General features: G+C 55.5%; 1 protein-coding gene across 1 annotated transcript in view; it reads left to right on the forward strand.

Annotated features, from left to right (window-relative positions):
* Positions 1–27,729, forward strand: part of CCDC33 (coiled-coil domain containing 33) — a 107,732-nt gene that overhangs the window by 19,843 nt on the left and 60,160 nt on the right. The window contains 6 exon segments of the mRNA XM_032468940.1: positions 5,144–5,307; positions 19,402–19,535; positions 23,089–23,198; positions 24,109–24,225; positions 24,865–24,956; positions 26,254–26,374. Of these exon segments, the coding sequence (XP_032324831.1) occupies positions 5,144–5,307; positions 19,402–19,535; positions 23,089–23,198; positions 24,109–24,225; positions 24,865–24,956; positions 26,254–26,374 (738 nt within the window).

A 27,729-nucleotide genomic window follows, 5' to 3' on the forward strand; every position in this document is an offset into this window, starting at 1 on the left:
GACAAGGCTGAGCTCACGCCCTCCTGTGGCACTTACCGAAGTTGTACAGGTACTTGCTGCCTTGGGAACACCCTCTTTGTGGTTACATTCTGAGGTCAAACAAACCCAACAGCTAAGGGTACCCGGGCCCCAGTGTGGTTTCTACTTGATTACCTTTGACTTTGGTGTGTCTACCCACAGCTGGCTCCTCCTCCTGACTCCACCGTCCCCCTTTAAGCCTCCTGGAATGCCAGACACTCTGTCACACACAGGGTGAGCAGGGACCAGACTTGGGGGCCTTAAGCTGTCAACTGATCCCCAAAGCTCCTTCCCACGTGCCCACCCTAGCTGGATTTGGGGATCCAAGGAGTGTGCATGGACTCCCTGAGGAGCTAGATTTGTTTTATTTGATTCATAGCTTTGGGAAACATTTTTGGTAGCTGGGTAGTATCTCCTATAAGGATGCTCATAATGTACATAATTACGTATTACATATTAATATTACATAGTATATTTTCATTTGTGAATCCTCCAGTCACATCCTTTTGTGTTATGGTAATGTTCATCGGCTTCAGTGCTCTTTGTGTATTAGGGATATCTGTCCTTTTCTATATACTGCAAATATTTCCTCCCGTTTGTCTTTTCTGCATGTTGTGGTGAATTTTGGACCATTATAGAAGTTGGTATGGATTTTGATGTAATCAAATCTATCAGTCCTTTCCTTCATGATTTTTGATTTCTGTGTCCTTCTGAGAAACCTCTTCTGCTCCAAACACCACAACTCCTGTTACTGGTACCATCTTCTGGTCCCGGCCCCTCGGGTTATGAGCCCAGGGGTGTATACGTTGTGACCTAGAGAAAGCATGTCACACCCAGAGAACGGCTGGTGAGAGCAGAGCAGACTCAGCAGGAACTGGAGGCGGGTGGGCCCTGGTTCCGTTTCGGGCCCAGGCCCCGCCAGCTCAGCTGTGTGCTTTGGTGCGAGGGCTTTGTGTCCCTGAGCCTGTTTCCTTGCCTAGAAGAGGGCCTCGCCATGGCCGTCGTAGCTCCCAGGTAAGTTTAGATGCTGAAACGAGAAGGAACATGAGGGACTAGTTAAAACTCAGAGTGATACAGCTGGGGAAACAGAGGCCCCTGGAGCGAATCAGCCCAAATGACTGATGTGGGGCAGCCAGACCCCATTCCTCCCAGCCCAGTGCCCCCTCCTCTGGCCCCAGCAGAGCCTCTCCGGCTGGCATCGCTTTCAGATCCAGGGACATTCTGGAGGGTGGAACTGGGCTTCCTTGCTTCCCATGGCCTCCCAGATTGCTGGGGCAGAGTGGCCAGGGCACGCGGAGCAGTCCTCTCCTTCTGTCTCTTTCCCCATGGGAACCAAGTTAAGCCCCTGCCCTGGGAGCTGAATGGAATAGGCCATTAACTCCTTCACTGCGGTGCAATCTTCCTACCCCTGCCCTGTCCCCTCCCCCCACCAAACACATCCCCAAATGCCCTGAGTGATGGGCAGTCACAGGTCCCTCGGGACATCTGCCAACTAATCCTGGCTTACTGAGGGGAGGCAGACTGTCTGGACGGTAAGACATTGGAATTAGCCACTTCTGAGCCTGCCCACATGCCAGGCCCCAGTAGAGCAGCTGAGAGCTGTGCTGTGGAATCAGGCAAGCTTGGGTTCTCACAACCAGGCCCCCAGCACCGGCAGCGTGGCCTTTGGCAGTAGTCCACCAGCCAAACCCCTCCCTGGAAGTGCTGCCCCCTGGTTTCTGCACCCTGGCAGCGTTGAGTGAGTTAGCAGGGAGCAAGCCCATGGTGAGTAAGAATCCAGCTCTGCTCCTGGCCTGCAGGCAGTGTACTGAGGGGAAGTGAATTCCCTCCCTAGGACTCATCTCATCCCCACAGATGGGTTTGCAGGACCTGAGACTTAGTTTCGTCATCACTCACAGTTCGCTTCCCCACAGAGAACCCAGCATGTGCATTTTCTATTCCCTGATAGAGTCTCCAGTGTAGGCCCAGGAAGGGCTGGCAGTTGGGAGGACATTGGTCCTGATGCAGGCACATGTCTGAGAAAAGCCTACAGATTCCCTTCAAGACATAGACAGAAAAGAGGGAAAGGCAGAAAGGTTGGCCCGCTGTCCCCTCTCCAGGCCTCCTACTTGGCCTCAGGCCTCCCTGGCCCTGGGCCCAGCCTGCCCAGCAGGCACATGCCTGCAGGCCTCGCCAGGAGGCACCAGCCTGGCAGCTGGCCTCACGCCCAAAAGTGAAGCACGAGCAGTTCCTGCCAACCTCTCTGCAAGCTTTGTTTCCCGGAAGGCTGTCCCGGAGGGGAGGCCCAGAGGACAGGAAGGATACAGAGGATGTCGAGGACCTAGAGGAGGCACACTCATGGCCTGGCCTGAGAGGTGCCTGGTTAGACTCTGGGGCTGCCAGGGAGTCAGTGGGAGTCTTTGGGCAACTGCCATGCTGCTGGCTCCTCACTCCTGGGGCTCTAGGGAGTTCGTGACAGCAGTCAGGGGGTTGGGGCTACCATCTTAGGTGGCTTTTGGGAATCTGGGAGTGGGAGGAACATTAGTCACCTCTCCTGACCTCACTGCAGGAAACTCAGGCCAATTATTGGGAAGATTGAATTACAAACTGTTCCAAATATCCTCATTGACCAGGTGGGAAAATTAAGGCTCAGAGAGTTGGGGGGCAGAGCTGGGCTGAAACCTAGATCTCTCGACCCCTAGGCTGTTGGTCTTGCTCCTGTATCACCAAACCAGGAGATCAGACCTGCTGGGGAATGAGTGGGTTACGGGGTGTACAGTGAGGGTGGAACATTGGGAAGGCAGCATCTCTGATCTGTGAGGGTAGGGGTGGCTCTGCGGCTATTTTTCTTCCTTCCCTCCTCTACTTGACAGGGGTTCCTTCTGAGTACTGACCTCCCTCCGCCTCCTCCCACCCTGCCTGGCCTGGCAGAGGAATAGGGGAGGGGGGAAGGGTAACTCTCAACACCACTGCAGATGGTGGCAGCTCCTGCTGGGTCCTGCAGGAAGGGGCTCCTCATTCAGAGGAAGGGAAGGAGTGTCTCTGTAGGGCTGGCACTTCTGGGGCTGGGGAAGGGGGTGATGTTCTCTCTCACCCCCTAGGTAGTCATCTTGTTAGGCAAAGACCACAACCCGTACCAGGAGGGCCTTTCTGATAGAGCGGATGTGCAGGAAGTGAGGGAGCCCCAGAGGTGGGTGTGGAGGGAAGAGCAGTCCAGGCAGAAGGGACAGCCAGGGCAGAGAGCCGGGGCAGAGCCTGGGGGCAAGAGCCAGCCTGGTGGGCGTGAGAAACCACGAGAAGGCCCGCTAGTGGACCAGGGGCCCAGGGATGAAACGAGGTCGGTTTGCTGGGTCAGAGCGTGTCGTCCTTACAGGCCACGGTGACGCTCTGAGCGAAACGGGGAGCTACTGCAGGAAGGGATCTGGTCTGACTGAAATCTGTAGAGGATCACTCTGGCTGTTCTGTGAGATGGGGCAGGGCGGGGGGAGGGCCAAGGTGGAAACAAGAAAGCAATGAGGAGCAAGTCCAGAAATCTCGTGTCTTGGACCCAAGTGGAGATGGTGATAAGATGTCTAGATGTGGTTTGAAGGTAAAGCTGACAGGTTGGAGTAGCATGGGGCTCATACTCATGGTCACCCCACACTTCTGTCATGAGAACTAAATAAAGTAATAGCCATAAAAAGCCCTTCCCTTTCCCCCTGCTCAGAGGCTTCTAGGAGCCAGGACCCCCCCGACTTACAGGGCGAGCAATGTCCTGGGAATCTGGGCCCTCACACAGGAAGCAGGGCAAGTTCCAGACAGGCTGGCCCAAGCACCCATCGTCCCACTGGGGACACTGACTCTCAGAACACAGCTGGCTTTGGGTCCCGCGTGGTGAAAGGCAGAGCTGGTTTAAACCCAGCCCTCCTGACACTCAGTGCTCATCAGCACAGATCTAGGGGACCCAACCCGCTTGGGCTGCCACCAGCACAAAGCCTGCCGAGGACCAGGCCCTCACTCTTCTCTGGGCCTCTGAGGACTGTCTCACCTCTTCCGGGGCCTGCCCTGGAATGCAGGATCTGACAGGCCAAGCTTCCAGATAAGAGGGTGAGCCCCCAGTGGCCCCCTCAGGGAGGAGGCCCACTGCTCCTCTCCCAGGGCCAGGAGAGCCCCTCTATGGCCTCTCACATGGTCCTGATTAATCAGCAGGAGGAACAAAAGGTGGGGGTGGCCTTCTGCCAGTTGAGGCTTAATCTGGGTCAACTGTGTCAGTTCCAGGCTCTGAGAGTGAGTGAGAGCCAGCTAGCCAGTGCAGGAGGGAGACAGGACACCCCAACCACAGCAGCCCCCTGGCCACACCCCTCCCTGCCTCACCACCAATGGCCGGATTCTGCCACCCTCCCTGACTCTCCACTGCCTCTGGAGTCAGCCTGTCCCAGGCCTCGGGGAGCTCGCTCTGTCCCCTTCCACTTTGCTGCGTGGGCTCAGGCTTCTGCTTCCCGGCTTGGCTTGTGAATCCAGAAGCTGCTGAGCTGTTGAGCCCCTGCACGTGTCTGCTTGGGGCAACCAGTGTAGGAGGCCCGTGCGCAGGCAGGCACCTCTCCTCCTCCTCCTCCTCCCTGGTCCACAGGGTTCTCTGGGTTGAAGATGGATGAAGCATTTGGGACAGAGACATTCATTCATCTCAATTAATGCTTTGGGTGACTCCATGGATGTGGATATAAGCTTTGTAAACCAGAAAGTGCTGTGCACAGGAGGAACCTGATGTGACAGATAGACTGGTACGGTTACAGGAGAGAGCAAAGAGGGCCGATTGCTAGAACCTCAGAAGCAGGCATTACAGAAATTACAGGCAAGGCTACCCAGCAAAGGCAAGGCTTAGAGACGGGACAGGACTTGAAAGGTGAGGTGGCCTGTCTTGTTCCGCAGGAAGTGATGACCCAGGGCTGGGGGAGGCAAGAGGAAGATGGTGAGATGTGGAGTATGGGGCCCAGGTGGGGAGAAAATGGGGTCAAAGGCGACTGCCCCTGTAGTTCCAGACTAAGTATGGGATGACAGGGGGAGACAGCCACTTGGAGGGGAGTGTGATGGGGCTAGAGTTACAGGAAGGCTGCAAAGAGAGGTGACCATGCCGTAAGAGGCCACTCAGCCCTGATTTTCTCCACAGGTCACCGAGGGCCCAGAGGAAGCCCAGAATACCTCCCAGAATGTGGACTCTGTTGTCAGCCACCTGGCTCCCTCTAATAAGGAGGTCATCACGGTTACTCTCCATGGGGCCACCAATCTGCCTGCCTGCAAGGATGGCTCTGAGCCGTGGCCCTGTGTGATAGTGTAAGTAGCTGGCTGGGAGTGGAGGCAGGGTTGGTGTCCAGGATGGAGCAGAAACCAGAGTATGGACATTTGGAATATGGGTACCCAGAGGTTCGGGGCTGGGACTGTGATACCCAGAGGGGAAAGCCAAATGGGAACCACACGGGGGCTGTGGGCCCTGCGGATGTGAGGCCTGTCATCCTCCCTGCTGCAAGCGCTGGGGAAGGAGAGAAGAGCCACTCTGTCCCACAGCTAGCTGACCGGGCTTGGCCATGAACGGACCTCAGTGGGGCAGGGCCCCCGGATGCAGAGGCCTGGGCTGGGCTCAGTGGGGGGTGATGGTCAAAGAAAGGAGAAGGCCTCTCCTAGCCTCTGGGTGCCCCATCTTATCATGCCCAATCCTGGGGCAGGATCCTCACAACCATCCTCCTCCTTGGCCCCCACCACTTCTCCAGTCACTTCCACCATGGGGGCTTCCCTAGTTCTGATCCTTTAACGCACACCGCCCTCCAGCCAGCTGTAGTCAGTGTATACACTTCTCACAGCCGAGTGTCCAAGCCAGGACTGCCAAGCCGTGTCCTCTGCCCACTTCTTCTCCTGGAAGAGCATCAAGGAGTGACAGAGTCTCCATCCAGCCAACCTTCTGTATGGATGTTGGACATCTGCTCAGTCTTGATTATAAAGCACTGTGCACAAGTTTGCCATCCCTTAGCCCCTCCTGTAGGCATCGGGAGCCATTAGGGCCTCACCCCAAGCTACTTGCACCTCCCCTTCTTCACCAATACCAGCAACATTCAGTGCCTCCCTGCAGGCTTTGCCCGCATTTCCTTTGGGGAGTGCCTGCGCCAATATCTACTGAAATCCCACCTTGAAGGCCTTGCTCATGAGCCTCCTCCTCCAGGCAGCCACCCGAGTTGAGCCTCACAGCAGTGGCAACACTGGTCTGACATACTTAATATAAATCAAGTATGTGCTGCTCCTCTGTCCCCCAGACTAGGGCTCCTGAGGACAGATCCCATGTCTCCTCCATTTCCTCAGCAATGTGCCCAATATAGGCCTGAGTACAGGCTTAGGGATCAAGGAGCACTGAGGCAAACACCCCGGGTTACCATGATAACACCCCCCCCAAATGCATACCCACACAGTGAAAGGGGGATAGATGGTGTGCTGGAGCCCAACAGGTGAAACACTTGCCCCATTTCCAGTGCCCAGCTTCCCGGCCCTACCCTCCCCCAGCTCCATTTCCATGGTGAGGAAGGACAGGTGGCAGAGAGCAGGCTTGGTAGGGAGTTCGCCTTCTCCCCTCACTTATTTCCATAAACCAATTATCGCCGATCATCTCGGGAGATTGAGGCCCTGCCTATCACCAATCCAGCCTGGGCCGTGGGGCGGGGAGTTGGGCGGCGTGGCTCCTCAACAGGCACCGCGACCTGCGCCATCACCCGGTTGCCATGGAAACGCACAGCAGGAGCCAAGCTGCTGAGCCAGGGTGAGGGGTGTGGGAGGTGCGAGGTGGTGGGGGGAGCACATCACTGCACCCATCTCCACCCAGGGAGGGGGCAGGGAGCAGGGCCTGAGCGAGCCTGCAGCCTGTGTTCTGGGGCTCCAGGCGGCTGAATGCCACCAGCTCTTGGAGGTGCTAATGAGATGCAAATGAAAGCAGAAGGGAGGGCTTCTGAGAAAGAAGGCCCAGCTGTCGGGACCTGAAAGGGGCTTTCAGTGCGAGCCCCCAGCCCCAGGCAGGAACCCCAGAGGGAGGACCGAGACCCTCAGAAGCCCTAAACCCTGGAAAGAATATGACACGATACCCACCCCCATGTCTGATTCCAAATACAGGGCAGCAAAGCACACAGCAGGCGTCAGCAAGCCTGCCCCCGTCCTCGCTTTTCTCACCGCGGCTACTTCAATGCTTGAAAAGTATATTATATATTTAATATATATTAAATAATATTAACTCTTATATTAAAGAACATATATATGGATAATTTCATATTCTTTCAAAACATGTCTTCTCATCTTTCTGTTGCCTCTGTTTTCTGGTGCCCTCAGCTCGGTCCCCTGGTGCAGTGTCCGACTCTCTGCCATCCTCATTCTTTCACCTAGGATTGGGGTGGGATCCCGGAGATTCCAGTCTCTGCCTAGCTCCACCCTCCTCTCTGGGTTGTTTCACCCCCAGAAGACAGGCCCATGGGGAGGGGTGGGGGTTGACTAGGCCTGAGAGTGCCCCAAATCCATTCACTCACTCAACCCATTAGGGAAAAGCAGAAGACGGTCAGGTCCAAAGACGGGGCCTCCCTAGTTTGGGGCGTATCCACTTCCCTCCACCATTAGCCTTGAGCCAGTCTAGCTGTAGAGTGTGTCCTTCAGTGGCTACTGTACCAGACCAGCAGGTCTGCTTGGCTCATCTTGTGGTTGGTTCTGCCTTTTTCCATCTGAGGCATTGACTTGCTTCCAATCTGACCCCACTTCTTCACTGAAATAGCTTTCTTTAAAGTCACCAGTGATCACCATGGCTAGCTCTCTGTCCGATGCACATCTCATCTTTTGTGATCCCTCAGTGGCATCAGCCCCTCATGACCGCTCGTTCTATTGGAAACCTTTTCGTTTCTTGGCTTCCAGGATGCCCTACTCTTACTTTCTTTCATGTGCACCTGTTTATCTCCTCTACCTGGCATTGAATGTTGGCCAGTCCCAGGTGTCAACCCTAGGTCCCTCTTGTTTCTCTGTATTCTCTCTTCATGTGATCTCATTACCATCCTGACGTCAGTAATCACACTCTTTTGCCCCAGTCCAGTCCGTTGCCAAGTTGTACCAATTCCTCTGTCTTGAATTTGGCTGCTTCTGTCTGCCAGCTCTGCTGCCTTAAGTTCCTGTGCTATTCTGCTCTTGGTGCATCTAATATTGCCCCCCTTCAAGCCCCCTTCAAAGGCAGATTACCATTTGATACCTTGGTGCCATAGTACTAAAGGAGCATGTTCTTTGAACCCTCCAATGGCTTCTAATTGCTCCCAGAGTAGAGGATTCTAGGCTCAACATGGTTGGGTCTTTGTCGCCCCCTCCCACTCCCCAGCAGCATGACCCCCCACCTCTCTCTCTGTTCCAGCCACACCAGATGGACAAACATTTCTCAATTCTCTGAGCAGACCCTCTTCCCTCCCACTTTGGATCTCAGCTCAGCCATCACCTCCTCAAGGAAGCCCTCCCTGACCTCCCAGACCAGACCAAATCTTCCCCCATTCTATGCCCCCAGTGTCCTTCTCCAGTGTTGCAGCTGCAGTTTCATGTGTTTTATGGGCTTTTATGTGACTCTTGGCTTATTCCTCATCAGTGCCTCTCCCCATCGTGCCCCACTAGTTGTGCAAGCAATCACTGGGTCCAGTTCCCTCACCATTCTATCCCTACTTCCAACACAGTCTCTGAAACATACGAAGCTCTCCATAAATAATAGTTGAATGAATGAATAAACAGATGAATGAATGAATCTGGTCCTGCTTTGAGTGTGCTCTGACTTTAGGAAAGTTACTTTGCCTCTCAATGCCTGAATACCTCACCTGGGAACCTGCCCCACAAGGCTGAAGACATGGTGGCGCCAAGGCAGTGGGAGGTGCTGGCAGGCCTCAGGCATGACACGAGGAGAGGGGGGATCCTGAGAAGCGGTCACAGCGGGCACGTGAGTCCATCTAGCCGAAGAAAGCCGCGGGGCAGTGGAGAGCAGCCAATATGGGACCAGGGAAAGACCCAGAGCTAGCCCGTGGTCCCTGATTCCCTGTGTGACCTCAGGCCAGTCTCTGCCCCCTTTCTGAGTCCGGGCTTTCCCATGGCCAAGATGTAAGGCTTGACCTCCATGCTGTTTCAGGCTTGCTGGGCTGGTTTGTGCTCTGGCCTGGGAAAGTCTTAGTCTTTAGAGGCATTGAGAACCCCAGTTGTACTGCCTAACAGATCCCACACCGAGGTCTGCTGGGCCGGTGGCCAAGCGTAAGGTCTTTCCTGCCAGTCTGGGCCTGGCTCAAGGCTCTGGGGCCTGAGCAGTGCCCAGCATCTGCCTCCCAGCTTGGCACAGAGAGACCTGCCAGTCAGAGCACAGCGGGGACCAGGAAGGCAGTGGCCCTGACAGGTGGGGAGTACCCCAGCAGGTGAGCGTGGGGAAGGGGCCAGCCAGGAGGTGGCCTGTGAGGTTCTGACCCTTGGCCAAGGCTGGGTGGCTGGGCTGCCAGTTGGCAGCTGCTTCTCTGACCGCCTGCTGCCCAGAGCTAATGAGCAGGGACAGAGTCAGTGCTGGGAGGGGAAGGGCTGCTTCCTCTGCACATGGGGCAGGCTTGGCCCAGGTGGGGGAAGGGGGCAGGGCACATATCAGGCCAGTTAAGTCATACTCAGGGGATCTTTGGTTTTCTTGGATGAGCCTGAGAGCCCTTACCCTGGCCCCAGACTGAGACTGACCCTGGTCACACACTGATCCCCGACCCTGACCGTAGTCTCAGACTGACCCTGGTGAGTAACTAAAGGTACTGAAAATAGGACAATTGTCTAAGATTCTAGTCAGAGAGGAAGATTAAAGAAGGCTATGTTTTTCAAGTGTCTACCATATACCTGTCAAATGTGCTAGGAATATATGAGTGTTTGTGTGTTTCACATCACTTACTCATCCCTTGGTCCTGTGAGCTAGGTAACATTCTGTGCCCATTTTACACATGAGGCTACTGAGGCTCAGAGCATTTCTGTGGCTTGCCCAAAGTCACAGAGCTAGTGGGTACCTAAGCCAGGATCGAGGATTCCGGAACCCAAAAGCTCTTTCCACCTCACTCCCTGCCTCAGTCTTCATGCAGCTGTTGCCCTTGGAAGGAGAAGTTGGCATCAGGGTCCTAACCCAGACTTGCAGAGAAGATCCAGAGACCAATCTGAATACCCATCCTGGGACCCGACTGCCCACCCCTTCCCTGCCTGGCTGTGGGCCTTGGCCAAGGGACCCAGAAGGCAGGAATTTGGGTGGAGTGGGTAGATGCCCCGCATGACTCACAGGTGACCTGTGAGCTTGTCTCAGCAGCCAGAGGGCTGGACTCAGCCGAAAGAACATAGACACTCACAGTGACAGTGGTCGAGGGACAGCCCCAGGAGCAAAGCAGCCCCTGTTTCCTGATGAGGGCCCAGGCTGTGCTCACTCAGAGCTCGGCCCTCCACGCTCTCTGGCTCTCATACAGCAGCCGTGGGAAGCAACTTTCAGGCCCACCTGCTAGCCAAGGAAGCCAAGGCCCAGGGCAGTGAGGGGACTTGACTGAGATCACATGGCTGGCCAGTGGGAGTGGAGCAGATGAAGATGACTGTCCCCATCTGGCCACTGGCCACTTGCTGTAGCAGAGCCCATGGGTCCTTGCTTCCCAGCCTGTGGGAGAGGGATGTGGTAGAGGAGAAGGCCCTGGGAATCCTGGGTCTTATCTTCCCTGCAGGGTCCCCAGCCTACGGAGTGGCCTGACCTACCCGCACCTGCTCCAAATGACGTCAGTCTCTCGAGGCTCAGAACCTCAGAATTTTTGTTCAGTGAAAACAAAAGCTATATCCCAGGGCTGTAAACACAGCTGCCCTCAGTGCTTAAAAGGAGGTTGGCCTGAGAGCCCCAGGCAGACTGAAGCCACAGGATTCTTTCCAGATGTTCCCCCATCACCACCACCCCAGGGCCCCTGAGGACTTCTCCTGCCTGGAACACTTACTCAGATTCCGAAAGCCTGAGCTCTCCCCAAGGAGTGCTGGAATCTTGGAAGAGCAGCCCAGGAGGGCAGCGCTAACCAGGAGAAGCACATGTGAATGGGAAGATTTCAGGCAGTGAGGCGGGCCGCGGAAGCCTTCCTAATGTCCTCGCTGCATTAGACAAAGGCTGTCGGGTCTGCCCATTTCTGAGCACGGACAAAGCTGCTGATGGGGCTGTTCATCCCTCCCAGGATATCATGAGCAGCCAGGAGGCTTGGTACCCGCTCCAGGAGTGGTCTGATTTCCCTCTCCCCTTGCCTGGCCCCCACCAGCTTCAGAGTCACAGACCCCATGGTCAAGCAGCTGTCAAAGAGGGAGGGAGGCCACTGGGCAAGGAGCCGAGGCTTGGGTTCCAATTCAGCTCCTACTGCCTCTGTGCTCTGCCCCGTGTCTATCCTCTGCCATTCCTACACACACACACAGCCTCCGGAAGGGACGGCACCAGGGACGGCACAGTCAGTGCCTTCAGCGCCCAAGCCAGTTACATAAATGCTGAAGTCAGTGAGCATTGAGGCAATAGAGAGCAGAAGGGACTGCGGCAAAATCAAGGGCCCTGGCTCGTCGAGACCAGCCCCCAGCCCCCAGCCCCCAGCCTCCCGCTGATTCTGCCACGGAGGGAGGAATGCACACTTAGGTTGATGGCTCTCTCGATTTTTCAAGAGAAGTCAGAAATCCAGATTGCTGTGTGAAATCTCAAAAAATCAGCTTGTGCAGGCACAACAAGCACCTCTGACCAGGTGGATGTCTGGGTCTCACCTCGTTGTCTTCCCCTCCCGAACCCTCAGCCCACTCAGACTCAACCTCTGTGTCCAGCTTTGCTGACTGCGCTCGTCCCCCAGGGGCCAGTGACTTCCCCAAAGCCGCGCATCCTTTGTACGAATCTTAGAGGCATCCCCCCTTCCTGAAGCCCCTCCTTTCTTCACTTCCAGGACCCCCTCCCCTGATTCCCTCATCTCTCTCTGCCCGCTCCTCTGTGGGATCCTTCCTCCCTGTGCCCTGGGAATGTCCATGCTCCCTGCTCAGTCCTCTACTGCCCCCTGCCTCTCTGCTCTCCCGGGAGATCTCCCTCACCCCAGGTTACCCGACTCCACCCCCAACCTGAAAGCCACAGAATGTCTGGATCCAGCTCAGGCCTTTCTCCTGAGCTCCAGCCCCTGGACCCACCAGTCAGTGTACACTCCACCCCAGACTCAGCCTTTCCTCAACTGGCCTTATCCCCTCCTCTGTGGCTTATGTCCACCCAGGAACCTGTGAGTTACAGAGAGCCATTATTAGGAGGAGCCGAACTCAGAGTTGTTCAAAGGACTAGCCTACACAGTCAGTAGGCAGTGGAGCCCGGACTCAAACCCACAGCCCGTGAGCCCGAAAGCTGATTCAGTCTCTCTGGCCTTCAGTGGGACTGGCGTGGGAAAGCTCAGAAGGTCGAGGGGTTTTATCCATGGGGAGGACAGGCTCTGGCCTCCCCCTTCCCTGCTCCCAAACAAAGGGGACAGAGGGGCAGCAGGCCCTGAGTAGGGGAGGGGCTGGTGGTCCTCTCCCTCTCCCTCCCCAGCTCTCATTTTCTGACTGCCCAGGCAGTTCCAGGGCCTGTGGGAGGTGGCGTGAGCATGCTAGGGTGTTCTGTGGTTGTCAGAAAAGCAGGACCTGGAGGGGGCCAGACCATGACTACAGCTGGGGGCAGTCAGTGTGGCCAGAAGACGGAGACCTAGGATCCAGCCACAGGGCCCCAGGCTGGGCAGAGAGGCCAGGATTCAGGCTGGACCAAGGCTCTCAAGGCCCCACGTCCCCAGAGCCTCAAGGGGGCCCATTCCCACTGAGGACATGCTTTGGGGCTAGAACTTGGAATCTGCACCCTCCTCCCAGCCCGAGGGCTGTTTCCAGGGCAGTGCAGAGGAGCTGCCAGTTTAAAGCGGAGTCCCAGCAGTCCGGGCTGGGGGCTGGCCTAGCAGAGCTGGGGAGGAGGGCTGCTCTGTCTCCAAATGATTTTCCAAGGATCTGTCAGTCCTTCCTTCACTCAGCAAACATTTGCTGGGCCCCACTGTGCCCAGGCTGGGAGCTGGGAGCTGGGAACTGGGAGCAGCTGCAGCAGTGACAGGCAGATAGATCCCTGTCCTCCAGGAGCTCACAGTCTGGGGAGGGGGAGTGGTGAGAATACACACTACTCACTCACTCGTCCTGTGCCCACAGTCTCCCAAGGCAGAAGGCGGCTGAGCACCTGGGTACCAGGCCCCTTCAGGGAGGCTGTGTCTTGGGAAGTGGGCAAGAGGTAGGGCTCTGTGCCTGAGATGCCCCAGACCTCGGAACTTGGACTGAATGCCCTGCAAGTTAGGCAAGGAACCAGAGTCAGAGGATTCAGATCGTTCTTCTGAGGTTGGGAAGTTCACCTGTATGTCTGCCCGCATTCCTCCTGCTCTAAGGCTGCATCTGTGAGAAACAGGGTACTCAGAAGAGGGGATGTTCAGAGCAACTCACTGAGAAGGATCCCAAGTCAGGGTGGAATTTATCTCACCCAGGCCTGTCCCTTGCCATAGAGACTGTCATTCCATCTGCTACAGCCATGGTGTTGACTGACAGCTGGGCCCTCTCTCCTCTGCCTAAGAAGGTGGCTCCTAGCTAGGCCACAGGGTAGGCCTTGGCTGGACCCTTCAAAGCCTGGCAGACTGGCACGGGATGGGGCTACTTCTTGGTCCTGTACCATCTTCTTCCTCCACAGAGAAAAAAGTGTTCTCTGAAAACAAGGACATTTCCCCAAGGAGAGGACAGAAGGTGTGACAGTGGCTGAAAGACTGGGGCTTGAGTCTGACTTTGCACAGTCACAAAGCTCTGTGGGCTGTGGTTTTCCCCTGGGCCATATGGAAAGGCTACTCCTGCTCTGCCGCCTCCCTGAGCTTTCTTGGGTGGGGGGGGGTGCATGTTGACCATGAGGGGCTCCCCTGAGAACAGTGGGGCTATCTCAGGTGAAGTGTGGGTGGGGATGGGGGGAGCAGCATTCTTGTTTTACGGGAAGATTTTTTTCCTTTGCCAGAGAGCTCATCTCAGAGTTCCATGGAATGTGCCATATCTGGTTTCCAAAGTGGTCCCTACTCCCTGCAGGAAAGTGCAGGGGAGGAGCCATGCCCATGTGGATGGGGAGATGGCTGGCCTCCAGTTTACACCCGCCTTATACCCTCAGTTCTCTAAATCGAGGCCCACCTGTGGTGGTGTAGCACCATCAGCAATTAGTGATAGTTCATTAGAATCCCATTAATAAACGAAATTCAGGATGAGAGCCTATCACTCTGCTGAGAATAACAGCCCTGCTCATGCCTCAAGTGGCAGCCTCCCAAGAGCTCAGAACCCACAAGGACCAGATGCACCGGGGGCTGCGGGAGAGGCAAGTGTGGAGTGGGGGGTGTTGTGGATGGGCCGCTGCTTGGTGAGGGGGGAGAGGCGCGAGAAGTGTGCTGCAGACCAGACGCTTCCCGCCTTGGATATCAGCTCCTTCGTGGAGCCTCTGGTCCCATCTTCTTGCCCAACTATCCCAGGGGAGCTTGGGCAAGGCCAGAGATGTGAGGACAAGGGCTTTTCCCTCCTGCCCGTCTGGCCTCAGAGGACGATCACATGGGTGTGGAGAGAAGAGGACTGGAGAGGGAACGAGGTCAAGGAGCACAAGCTGTGCTCTCCTCCCTCACTACCCCAGCCCCTCCTCCCAACCCCGGGTAGGCCAGCCAGCCCCTCCCCAGACCTTCCTAGGAGCTCCTGGCCCCTCAGAGCCTCAAGCCCTGTCCTCCAGCTGGGAGGGGCCTCCTTTTCATCTACTTAAGCCCTGACTCCTCCAGGAAACATTCCCTCCCTGGTCCAGCCCAGGCAGTGTCAGAAACAAGAATCCAGCCTTTGACCAGCCCGTTCAGACAATCGTGCCTGCAAAGGCTACCTCTCCTGTCCCTGTGGCACAGGGCTGGGCCTTCGGGGCAGCAGGAAGCCTGGAGGATGGGGATGGCTGGCCTTCCCGGCTCAGAGACCACCACAGGGGTGCAGGCAGAGGGGAATTGCCCTGCTTTCTCGGGACAGAATAAGGCTCAGTCACGACATACCTGGCATCTGCCCACAGGAATCTTAATCTAAACCTGTTTCCCCGACTCCCTGTGAGAGAGCAGCAGGGCTATGGGAGACACGTCCAAAGGTCATAAGACCTTGTTCCGCCACCCGTCCACCTAAAGGTTCTGCCCTCTGTCATGTCCCCCTCCATTTACCCAGCCACCTCCTCCCCCAGGGCTTCCTGGAACATCCCTCTGGTCTTTCAGGATTCAGAAGTCTGCCCAGCCAGAATAGACCCAAATTTGGGCGCTCCCCTTTCCCCTCCCAGGGGCTGGCCTAGGATCGGTACTCAGGACAAATCAGGTGGCCTGCATCCTTCCAAAGCCCTGCCCAGGTGGAGACCAGACCTTGACAGTTGTTCATGCGCTGCTGCTTTGAGGAATGTGGAAGACCGAGAGGGCAGGCAGGTGTAGGAGGTGGGGTTAGGGACCATGGAGGCAGCTTGAGGGCTGGTAGACTTGGGGGTGAGTACAGAGACCGGGTACTAGTGTGGCACACAAGCCTCTCTGGGACAGTCTGTGCGTGTGCTGTGCGTGTGCGTGTGTGTGCGCGCGTGTGCGCACACATGCGCAGGTGCCCACGCGTGCGTGCACATCCTTGTGCTGGGAGAGGGGAACCAGAGGAGAGGGGCTGGTCAGGGAGACTTCTGGACACAGGGACAGTGGCACACAGGTTCCACCCTGGAAGCGTGTGCCCTAGAGGGCATTCGGAGGACGGTGGCGGGCGGGGAGAACCTCGGGAGCTTGTTCTCTCCCTCCGTCCACGTTCTGTGCTTTTCCCCTGCTCACCTCCACTCACAGCTGCGGCCTCTGGGAACCAGACAACTCATTCCCCTTAGTTCTGACCTCACAGAAGGAAAGCTATGTCCTTCTTCCCTCCCACTCGCAGCTGTGCTGGGCCGGCGGGAGCCTGTCAAACACACGCATCCCTTCGACGCCCTGGGGGGCGGGCCAGATTGAGGCGTTTGCCTTTCCTGCATGTGGGACCCAGGACTACTGCACTGGGCCCCTGAGCCCAGCCACAGCTCCCTCCGGTGGGAGGGGGGGCTGCCCTGCCCCCATGGCTGGATTAAGTCTGAGCCCCAGGACAGCAGGCAGCTCCCCACAGGCACCAACTGCTAGAGCCAGGCCGGAGCTTTAGGGGCAGGGAGGCAGGATCTCAGGCTTTCAGGAGGCTGTAAGGAGGCAGATTTGGAGAGGCCCCCTGGGCTCCGAGACTGCACTGGGAGACCTAAGCTCCATCAGTCCTGAGAGGGTCCCGGAACTCAGCTTCTCCTGTGCCAGCTAGGGGCAAAGAAGGAGGGCTGAGAACAGGGAGTGAGCTGGTCCCCTTCTCCAGTTCTGTGAGGAATCAGGGGCCCTTCTAGCTCTCATTTTTTTAGAACAGCGTCAAGGCCCGGAGGAGTCAGCCGTGCCAGGAAAACCCATTACCCTGACAGCCTCCCTCCACCTGCTAAAAGCCTTCCTCCTTCCCCTGGGGCCTCACCCCTCTGGAATTATTTCTTCTCCGGTCACCTAGCCCAGCCCAACCTCTGTGGTGAGTGCTGAGGGGAGGAGGGTGGGTGGTGGGTGGAGAGAGAGGGAGATAGAAAGGTGCTTGCTTAACTCTTACTGTGCTGGAGCGCAGTGAGCACCAGCAGGCTCCCTTGGCCTTGTCCGCCGCCCTTCCCATCTCTTTCCGCTTGGAATTCCTCCTGCCAGGTGCCCAGGAGCTTGTGTAGAGAAGGGGAGGGGACAAGAGGCCAAAGACGTCAGGAGGGTGGAAGAGAGGCTGGCAAACTTGGGCCATGAGTTCCAACCTGAATTGTGTCCCTGCACTGCTGTAACTGAAGCCCATTGCTCACAGCTTGGTTCTGTCCTCTCCGTGCACCAGGGATGCAAACACCGTGTGCCCTGTAGGAGCAGGTTTGCTGTCTGGGTGTAGCAGGCCTTCCTTCCTCCTTACATGCATCCCTGCAACACTCCCCACGTGATGCATCCGCCTGCCACTCTGCTGCGCTCCGCCCTGCCCTGGTGCTCTGTGGAGCCTGACGCCCCCAGAGGAAGGGAGGCGAGGGGAGCAAACAGAGCAGGCAGGGTAGGAGCTGGTGGGAGGCTGCTGAGAGCTCTGAGGACTCTGACCTTAGGAGCCGCTGTTGGAGGGGGAACCACAGCACAGAGTGGCAGGAGGAGGGACCCAGGTTGCACCCCTCAGTTAGCAGAGGTCACAGAGCCTGGAGGAAGGGACCGGAGGAGGCGCGGGCAGGCTGGGCTCCACTACCCCGCCAGCCTTGCTGCCTTCTCTCCAGCCTGGCCACCTCCCACGCACCCCTGGACCAGAGGGGCCCACTTCACAGGCATGGGGAGGCAGCGGCTGTCTGGGTGGGTACCAAGTCTGGGGGGCTTCATCTCTCCAGGTGACCCACCCTTTCTCATCTCAGCCCTCCCTCTGTGTGCCCCTTTCCCCTTCATGCTGAGAGACACCCAGGTTGTTTTGTATCAAAAATGAGGGAATAACGTGAATGGGGGCCTTCAGTGTGCCAGAGCTGGACATACTTTCTTCCCAGTTTTTATAACCACCTCTCAGAAGGAGGTACGACTTAGAGAAGAGGAAACTGAGGCTCTGAGAGGGGCAGTGACCTGGCCAGGAGAGAACTGTGGGTGCAAAACCCGTTCGGCATGGCCCCAAAGCCTACACTCATTCCGTGCTTTGGTCACAGGTGCCAGAGGCACCCCCTCCCCGCACCGCTGCAGACCAGAGTTGAGGTCAAGATAGGGAGACACCAGGCCAGGGGCAATTAAAGTTATTATTATCACTACTACTACTACTATTATTAATATTTTCATTGTACTTGACAATGTGTCAAGTATTTACGCATTAATTCGTTTCATGCCCACAACACCCTGCATCACCATCCCTGTTTCACAGACGAAGGAGGTAAAGCACAGTGAGGGTAGGTACCTTGCCCAGAATCTTTCAGCTACTCACCGGGCAGAGCTGGGGTTTGGAACTCAGGGTTCCTGACTCCAGGGACCCTGTTGTCACCCCCACGCCACCCAACCTCTCTGCTGAAGCAGAGGGGGAGTCTTTAGTCGACTCCTGGAGCTTGCATGCAGGACTCCTACAAGAACGGGTGTCCACAGGCTGTAATGATTAGGAAGCAAAGATCCAGGCCACTGTGTCACTCACATTGAGAGGACACCGGGAGCGGGGAAGGCCAGGGAGTCCCAGAGGGCTTCCTGGAGAAGAGGGAGAGGCCAGGCTGGGAAGGACCACAGGCTGGGGCTCCTGACACAGGGAGCACACTGGCTCTGAGCTTCCGGGCCAGCCAGCCTGCCCCACACTCCCTTCGGGCACATCTGGTCGTGGGGCCCAAGGGCTGGTGACAGTGCCATCTATGCTTCCCACCCTGGGGTACCATTTGTGCACAATGCCTCCCTACCGAGTGTGTGGCGTGGCTCCCCCAACAAAGGCTCTCCGAGCTGATTCCCACCTGTGATTGCTGCAGTCAATGTAGCAGCAACATTTACAGCCCCGAGATAATAATCTTCTCAGCAGAAGAAATACTCTCTCACTGAACTTTTTGATGGCTTAGGATCTCAGGGACACTAATTCCAGATACCTGTGGGATGTGCTGGGATGCAAAAGGTCCAAGCTCCCACCTTACCTCAGACAGCCTGGCCTGGCACGACCTTGAGGGCTCGCAGGCGGGAAACCCCTCACTACCCCCTGCCCTGCCCCTGCCCAGCTCCCAGTGCCCAGCCTGGGGCCTGCACGCAGCGGGTGCTGCAGAAGGCAGTGGCACATGTGTGCACCACTGAAAAGGTTCAGAGCCAGGGGAGCTGGGCCAGAAGCTTAGGGAAATGAAGGTTACAGGAGAGACCAGCCAGATGGGCCCCACACAGCTCCCTGCCCAGAGGTTTCCTCCCACCGAACGAAACCTCAAGAAGGGGGTCAGGACAGGGAGTCTCTGCACTCGGGCGGCCTGCTGGGGAGCCCTGACCTGGCGGGGGCAGGAAGTCAGACAGGCAAGGCATCCACATCCACTCCTACCCCCGACCTCAGCCTCTGGGGCCTGAGCCCACACAAAGGCCTCAGCGGCGGCCAGCAAGACAGTGTGGCCGCCCGGGCAGGCAGGGCAGCTGAGGAGAGAGTCCTGGTGTCCTCTGGGTGTGGGACGGCCTGCCTGTCTCTGCCTGGGAGACAGCTTTTCACGCTTTGTCCACCCTTTGCTCAGATTTATGGACAATGGAGTCCGAGGTGGAGGAGCAGCAGGCCGGGCACCCTCCTGCTGACTCAGCCTGCCCCTCCCCCTCCCAGGAAAACCACATCTGAGGAAGCGAAGAACCAGAGCTCCAAGGCGGTCACATCTGTGCCCTCAGAGCCCACCAGAGCCCCCATCTGGGGGGACAAGGTCGAAGTGGAGATCCAGGCTGAGGATTCGGGGCATGAAGGTGAGGGGGTGCAGATGGGGCTGGCATGCATGGGTGGGGTGCAGGGCGGAGCCAGGCACCCTCTCGACACAGCTGGGAGCCACCTGAGAGCCTCCTTGGGCTCAGTTAAAAGCACTTTCAAAGAAAATATTGCAATGCCGTCACGCCTCATCTCCCCAGCCTGCTCAAAAAATGGTTGTTCCACATAAACGAATTTTCCAGACAATGAAAGCTTATCGCTTTTATGGCCGTTGTTATTATTTTCATGGTTGTTATTACCACCGTCTCCCACGGAAACGGCACATCATAGCTTTCTGGCACATCCCCACACATTGCTCATTGGATCACCCCTTCCAGGAGGAACAATGCTACTCCCACTGCTTAAATGAGAAAACTGAGGCTCGGGGAACTTAAACCACAGGCTCAAACTCAAGTGATCTGTAAGTGGAGGACCTAGGGTCAGCAATCTACGCTCTCATTCCTTAGCCCCTGAGCCCTAGCTGCTTCCCTGGAACGGCTTCTTATCCTGCCTAGTCCCCCCGGGCACAGCCCACTGTCAGACGGCAGTGTCTCCGTGCTTCCGAGGTGGGGGCCACTCTCATAGGAACTGCCTTACAGCTCTTACTCCTCCACCCATGAAAAGCCTTTCCAGTCATCCTGTTTCGGCAAATTCTGACACTGAAGGCAATTTAAGAGCAGAAAGCCAGCTGATAAAGACAGTGGAAGGGGAGAGACCGAAGGGTGAAGAGGAGCATCAGTAAAAGGAGAGGCTAGTTCTAGGTCAAGCCCAAGGATTCATTTCTTCCCCCTGTAAAAGGATAGGTGGAGCTGTTGAGAAACTATGAAAGAGGAGGAGAAATTGACCTCGGACTTCATGCAAATGCACGCGTGCGCCTGTGTGTGCATGTCTTCGTGAATACCTGCGTGCTGGTTCATGTACGTGTGTGAACATTGTATGTGTGAGTACATGCTTGTGACTGCCTATAGGCATACATGTTTGTGTGTGCATGTGTGTGTGTGTGTGTGTGCGCATGTATGCGCGTGTGTGTGCAGGCACATGTCTTGCTGCAACACTGTGTTATGTGCGCATCCAGATTAATCTGGAAGCTGGTGTGTGCCTGGCGATGCATGAATGTGTGTGTGTGTATACATTTATGTGGCTGACAGGAAGTTAGGGATTGTGGTAAGTGGACCCGGGCTGTGATCCTGCCCTGGGTTCTACACATCTGGAGTGATTACAGGAAAGGGTGTGATGAGTCAGTGGCCTTGGGGCCCATCTGTGCAGCAGAGAAGGGGAGCAGGACTCACTGCAGGCGGGACAGGAGGGTGGGGAGGCCTCATGGGTAGGCAGGGAATATTGGCAGGTGCCTCTTTGCAGATTGAAGTAGCTGGATGCTGGTTGGAACCTGGTTGGAACCGGTTGCTGTGGTGATGTCTGCGGTGGGTGTGGGGAGATGAGGACCAGGCCAAGAGGTGGGGGAAGGGCGGGAGGTAGCTCAAGGATGTGTTAATGAAAAGCAAAGGGGAGTTTTGGGTCCTGTGTCAGGGCCAAAGCAGGCTGGCGGCAGAAATGGTTCGTTGGCCACACAAAGGGAGCTGTGGGAGGCCGGAGGGGCACAGTGCCCAGAGAAGAAGCTGATGAAGCGTGTTTGTAGCAAGGAGACAGGAACAGGGAGGGATAGCTGTCCACTCCCCCAGTTACAGCTCATCTGCTGGAGCCCACACAGGGCTCCAGAGATTGCGGTAGGGGAGAAATGCAGGGCACTCACCTCTTGCATTTCCCCTCAGCAAATTCCAACTGGATTTGGGGACTCAGGGCCCTTGGGTAGTGGCCATGAGGGACTGCAGCCTCCACAGCTACTGCTGTAGCTTTGGCTGGAAGCACTGGCATCCCCCAGCTGAGTGTTTTCAGTGTGCTCAGGGCTGGGTGAGTGAATGAAGCACTACAGATGGTTAATGAGAAGGAAAATGGTGACAGCTACGAGGAGCATTTGTTTAGAATTCTATAGGTTGAAAAGCATATTCCCCTCCCTACAGCAACTATTAGGAGATGGACAGAGTTTTTCTTCTTTCAAGTATTAACATTTTGCAGAACTGGAACATGATGCTCAGAGAGGTTAAGTGACTGGCTAAAGATCACAAAGCAAGTTGGTGTGTTGGTACTAGAAACCAGGTCTTCTCAGACTTCAAGTCTCTTGCCTTCCTCTAGTTTCTTCAAGGCAGCCTCAAGTCCTTCTGGTGCCCATTTTCCTCTTTGAGCATAAATCCCATATGGCCAGTACTTGAGGGACTTTGGCAAGTGTCTTTCCCTCTCTATGCATCCAGGGTAGCTGAGGAGGTGGGGGGAAGGGAAGGAGGAAAGGAAGAGTAATCAGCAAAGACTCAGATTCCTCCTCCAACCCCTCATCCAAATGACCCACCCAGCTCCAAGCGACCCAGCAGCACTGTGCTCCCAGTGAGCCTGCAGAGCCGGCAGCTGTCCCTGGTGCTGAAATGTCCTTGTCTTAAGAAGGGAGGCAGAGGGCAAGGGGCTACCCAAGAGTTTCCCTCAGGTACACCCGTCTGCCCTATCCTCCCTTTCCCATTCTTCTCTAGAGCACTCTTTTATCTCCTTCCCCTCTCCATCTCCCTCATTCTTCCTTCCTCTCTCCTCCATCCAGGTCTTCATTTCCTCCTTCCCAATCTCCTCATCTTCCTCAAATCCTAAACTTCCAGAGCGGGAAGATGCCTTCAGGGTCGCTAAATCCAGCCTTTCCCACCAGCCATTTACTAGCTGTGTGATGTTTATCAAGTTACTATAACCTCTCTGAGCTCCATTGCCCACATTTACAAAACAGAGATAGTCATTCCTACCTGGGCTTTGGTGGGGATTTGCTGGAATAATGGCTCCAGAGAGCCCTTCCCCATGCCTGGTACACAGTAGCTGCTCATAAAGTAGGACCACCATGATTATTTTCAGGTCATTGGTGTTATCCTCAGAGTATATCCCAGAATTCATGTATTTTATGACAAAATGTAGTCTCTCTGGAAGGAGTTTCCTAAGTGGTGCATTATTCTTAGTGTCCAGACTGGTTTTTAATTACTTGGAGTTGACTTTTATTGATGTTTGCATAGAAAGATTTCTTGAGCAGATCACTTTTCCTTACTGAGACTCAGTTTCCCCCCTACAACGTATGGCAGATAAGCCCTCCCCTTCCTGCCTGAGGAGGTAGTGAGAGGGTCTGTGGCCACGAGAAAGGGTACTGTTCCTGCTTATGTGTGTGTCTCTGTGTCTTTGTGTGTGTTTGTTGCTAAGGGGGCTGGGCTCAGTTCTGTGTTTTTTTGCATCTTTGTGTCCTAACAGCACCTAGCATGGAGCCTTGTCCTATGCAGGGGCTCAGACAGTGCTTGTGAAGTTGTGTGCATGTATGTGTTCCACACATGTGCGTGCATGTTGATTCTTCAATGTGGGTCCTGCTCCCTTGCTCTCAGCAATGTCTCTCACCTCTCACTGTCTAACCTCACTGGTGGGACTGGAGGGACAGTGGTCAGCTAAGGCCTGTCTTGACCCAGTGTTCATTTTCTCTCTCTCTAGATGTGATCCTCAAAGTGGTAGATAATAAAAAGAAAGAGGAGCTGTTGTCCTACCAAATCCCCATCAAGTACTTGCGTGTCTTCCACCCCTACCATTTTGAGCTGGTGACAGTGAGTCAGAGCCCTGGGCTCCGGGCCTATGGGGGCCTGGGACAAGTAGGGGCGAGTGGGTGGGACCACCTTGATGTCCCCCGCTGTTCCCTCAGAGCAACCCTGGGCATTCCATCCCTTTTCCCTCCTTCTATGTGCATTCCAGACCCCTGTGGTTGTTTAGAGTAAAGAACGATGTGAAGTTAGTTTGTGTGGGTTCCTAACCCAGGTCTGCTGCTTGCTAACTGTGTATCCAAAGGAAGCCACTTAATCCCCCAGGCCTCCATTCCTCATCAGCAATATTGAGACAATATCCCTCCTAGCATGGCCATTTGGAGGGTCAAGTGCAATGATAGGCATAAAGCACCTAGCAAGATGCCTGGCACATAGTAGGTGCTCATTTCAGAAGAGTTCCCCTCCTCCCTCCCTCTCCCAGGCCCTGGCACTGACTTTCTTTCCAAGTAACTCCTCAACCGTGGCCTCAGGGACCTTTACCTTCCCTAGGCTCTGAGAAAAGCCCCAAGCCCAGGGCCTCAGGATGAGGCACCAGCGGCAGGCAGGGAAGTGAAGGCCCAGAGAGCTTAGTGACTCACCTGGGAGACCCAGCACTTCAGCTGTAATTCTGGGAGCATCAGCCAGACCTCCTGGCTCTCTGTCCACTTACAACCCAGACCTTGTTATCACATCTTTACAAAGAGAACAGACAGGCAGTGGTCCTTGTGAGGGTGATGAAATACTCAAATAGAAAAGGGAAGATTTATTATATTGATCTCCTTGGAAGGGCTCGCAGGGACCATGAGCTTTAATTATCAGTTCAGAGCCCCAGCGGAGCAATGCCAAATGATTGTCTGCAGAGGGCTGGATTTATGGCTGGGGTCTGCCCCTTAGTCACTCTCCTCCTTGTGTGTCTTCTTCCTCGACCCTGCCCCAGCCCACAGAGTCTGAGAAAGCTGATGAAGCCACTGGCAAGACCCAGCTCTACGCAACAGTCATTCGGAAGGGCAGCTTCATCCCCCGCTACATTGGCCACAACCACACAGCTCTGGAGGTGCTGGGGCTGGGACCCTCAGGGGCGGGATGGGGTGGGAAGTGTGGCAGGAGATGTGGACTGGGGGCAGGCAGGCCAACACACGCAGGCTTTGGCTATCATGGTAAGAATTATGGAATACATTCCAAGAACAGTCGGGGTGGGCAGGGGAGTAACAATACCCAATTCATTTTTGAGAAGGCAGCTTTTGCCACTGTGTATCAGATTACCTGGGAAGGGAATGGACTTGGGGCAAGCGTAGAAGCAGAGGCCGGTAAGGGTCAGAGAAGTAAAAGGAACCATAGGAGTCACTGCTGGGGTGGGTGGGGCCGGGGTGAGGGCTGGGAGGAGACTGAGTCCATTGGTGGACAGATGTGAGGACCAGGAGCCAGGTCAGGAGCTGCTGGGATGGCAGTGAAGGTATGTGGGGACAGAATCAATGTCTTCTCCTGCTGCCTGTCCAATTTCTGGCCCAGGGCCCCAAGGAGGGCAGCCCTGAGCTTCTGTTCAAGAACCAAGTGAGGCAAAAGCAGGCGAGAGCAGGTGCAGAAGTGTGGATGCAGGGATGATCTCGTGTTGGGGAAAAAGATGGCGGGGGTTGGCCGTGTCCCTGAGAAGACCCAAGGCCACCTGGCCTCACCTGCTTCCTCTCTTCCCCAGGTCTTTCTCCGGGGTGTCAACGAGCCCCTGGTCAACAACCGTGGCCCCTTGGTGGTCATTGCCCGAGTGGTTCCCAACTACAAGGAGTTTCAGTGAGTGGAGCTCAGGCGGGTGTGGGTAGCGGGTGGGGGTGGAGGACAGGGAAGCAGGGATAGAAACCTTCCCTCCCTACAAGGCACTTCAGACTTCCCTACTAGGACTGAGGTCCCAGGAAGCTGCCATAGCTCTGGAAAGGGGCAGCTCAGACCCTTCCCAAGAGTAGATTGAAGGGCTGGCCAGCATGTAGAGGAGAGGGGGTCCTCAGCCTTTCCAAACCTGCTTCCCCATCTCATGACCGCCACATGCACAGGACCCCCTCCCACTCTAGTTCAGGGCCAAGGCACCATCTGATGTTTGTCCCTAAAGGAGGCAGCCTTAGGATCACCTCAGAACTTCATGACCTTTAGCTCTGCCTGGGAGTCTGCTCCCTCACCCTCCTGGAGGTCTCCCTGGCCCTGGCCCCAGCTCATCCCCTTCCTCCCTGACCTCATTTGGGGTTTGGTGGATTCACAGTCCTCAGGAGAGGATGCAGGCTGTATGCCACCCAATGCAGGGAGTTCTGCAGTGAACATGTGCCCTCTGTTGACAGTACCATCTCCTGGTGGTCAGCTGTCTGCCTCTGTCACTTCCACTGTCTCTGATGGCCCGAGAGGGCTCCCTAGCTCATCTGTACCACCTGTTGAATTCTGATGACCTGTAACCCCTCCTAGCTGGTTGGGGAAATGAAGACGGCAGACACACCCCCAGCCCTCCTTTGAGCTCATGCCTGCATGCACACACACACCCGCCCCACACCCTGAATCCTGCCTCTGCAGCCTCCATGCTCCCCAAGCCTAAACCAGGATTCCCACCATGGGAGTGGATCATTGTGTTAAGTTCTCCAAAGATGAAGCAGGGATGCAAAGCCCATTTTAAAACTATGACAGCTTGGGAGGGTGTAGCTCAGTGGTAAAGCACATGTACAAGGTCCTGGGTTCAATCCCCAGTACCTCCATTAAGAAATAAATAAATAAACCTAATTACTTCCCCTCAACATAAAAAAAAAAATTAAAGGAAAAGATAGGACAGCTGAGGCACTCAGGTGTGGCCAAGGCCACAGTGAGTCATGGGGAAGGGAACCTGGGAGCTGCAGCCCATCTCCCAACCAAGATGAGTTTTCTCAACGAAGGACCAGGGTCCTCCACCTGTCCAGGTGTCCAGACCTGACTAAGTGAGCCACTGCAGCCTTCCTCTCTCACATCAATCCAAAGCCCACGCGGGAGCCCTTGGCCGCCAGGCTTGGGCACAACGCCAGCAGTGCTGGGCCCCCATTGCAACCCTGTGCTGACCCCTGTCTCCTTGCCTCCTCAGAGTCAACTGGGTAAAGCAGGACCCGGCCTCCCTGGGGCTGCCCATCACCCCACTCTCCTTCCCTAGCCCGTCTGTGATGAACTTCAATGTTCCTCGGGTCAGCCAGAATGGGTTCCCTCAGGTATGCGCTTCCCTCCTTCGCCCTCTCACTGGCTCATACCTCTAGTAACTCACCCACTGTTCACTCACTCACTCACTCACTCACTCAGCCAGCCAATCAGCCGTTCACCTGACTATTGAGAAAGAGTGGGCTGAATCCCACCCTGTACCCGGGGCCAAGCCTTGTCTGTGCTGTGGAGAGAGAAGCTACCCTCAGAGAGCTCTCGGTCTGGTGAAGACAGGAGTCACACATAGAAAAGGTTAACTATCAACACAAGATAATGTATAATGAATAATAAACCAGAGGGATGGTCAGAGTCGTGAAAATCAGAGGAGAGAAAGCACAAAAGGACAAATATTGTATGATTCCACTTAACATGTGGTACATAGAGTAGGCAGATTCATAGAGACAGAAAGTAGAATGGTAGTTGCCAGGGACTGGAGGTGAGGAGAGAATGGGGAGTTAGTATTATTTAATGGGTACGGAGTTTCTGTTTGGGATAATGAAAAGTTCTGGAAATAGATGGTAGTGATGGCTACACAACATTGTGAATGTACTTAATGCCAATAAATTATACACTTAAAAATGGCTAAAATGATAAAAAAAATTTTATGTATATTTTACTACAATAAAATAATTTTTTTTAATCAGAGGTGACAGGGATGGGAAACCTGGATGATTAGGGCAGCCATCCAGACACAGGACTCTTGAGTTTTCAATAGGGGAGGGTTGGTGCAGGGCGATTGAGAACAAGAGCACAGGCATGGAGATGGGGGTGCACGGGACGTGAGACGTGTCAGGGTTGGGGAAGAGGGTGTGGGTTGAGTTATGTTGGGGAAGGGTATGCAGAGCGTGGCTGGGTCCAGGGAAATGGCCTCACTGATCTCTCCCCATAGTCTACACTTCAACGGGAGCTTGCCCCACAGGATGGTCCCAACATTCCTAGGGGTCTTGAAGAAGGCAGGAGTGCCTGGGAAGTTCCTTCTGTTGTTTGCCAGCCAGTGTTCATGTCTGGCATGGCAAATATAGAATGAGGTACCCCTTCAGAGCCCCAGCCTTCATTTAAAGGCAAAGACGTTTGAAGAAGGCCTAGACACGAACAAGAGTGATGGTGGTGAAGAGGGGTGGGACAAAGGGGGACTCTGGGGACAGAGGCTTCAAACCCAAACCAATCCTCGGCCTGATTTCCCCAGAGCCATCTCACACATGGCCCTGCATTTGCCTGGAAAATTATGAACCAATCAGCAGGCTGTCCCGAGGGGAAGGAGACGCTGGCTGATTTAATGAGTGAGTTCCCTCCCAACCCGGGGGCCTCTCTGGCTGCCTTTGCTGCCTAACTAGTCTGGGTAGGGGAGGTGCCCCCAGTGCCTACTGCA

The sequence above is a fragment of the Camelus ferus genome, chromosome 27 (assembly GCF_009834535.1).
Source record: "Camelus ferus isolate YT-003-E chromosome 27, BCGSAC_Cfer_1.0, whole genome shotgun sequence".
Classification (NCBI taxonomy): domain Eukaryota; kingdom Metazoa; phylum Chordata; class Mammalia; order Artiodactyla; family Camelidae; genus Camelus; species Camelus ferus.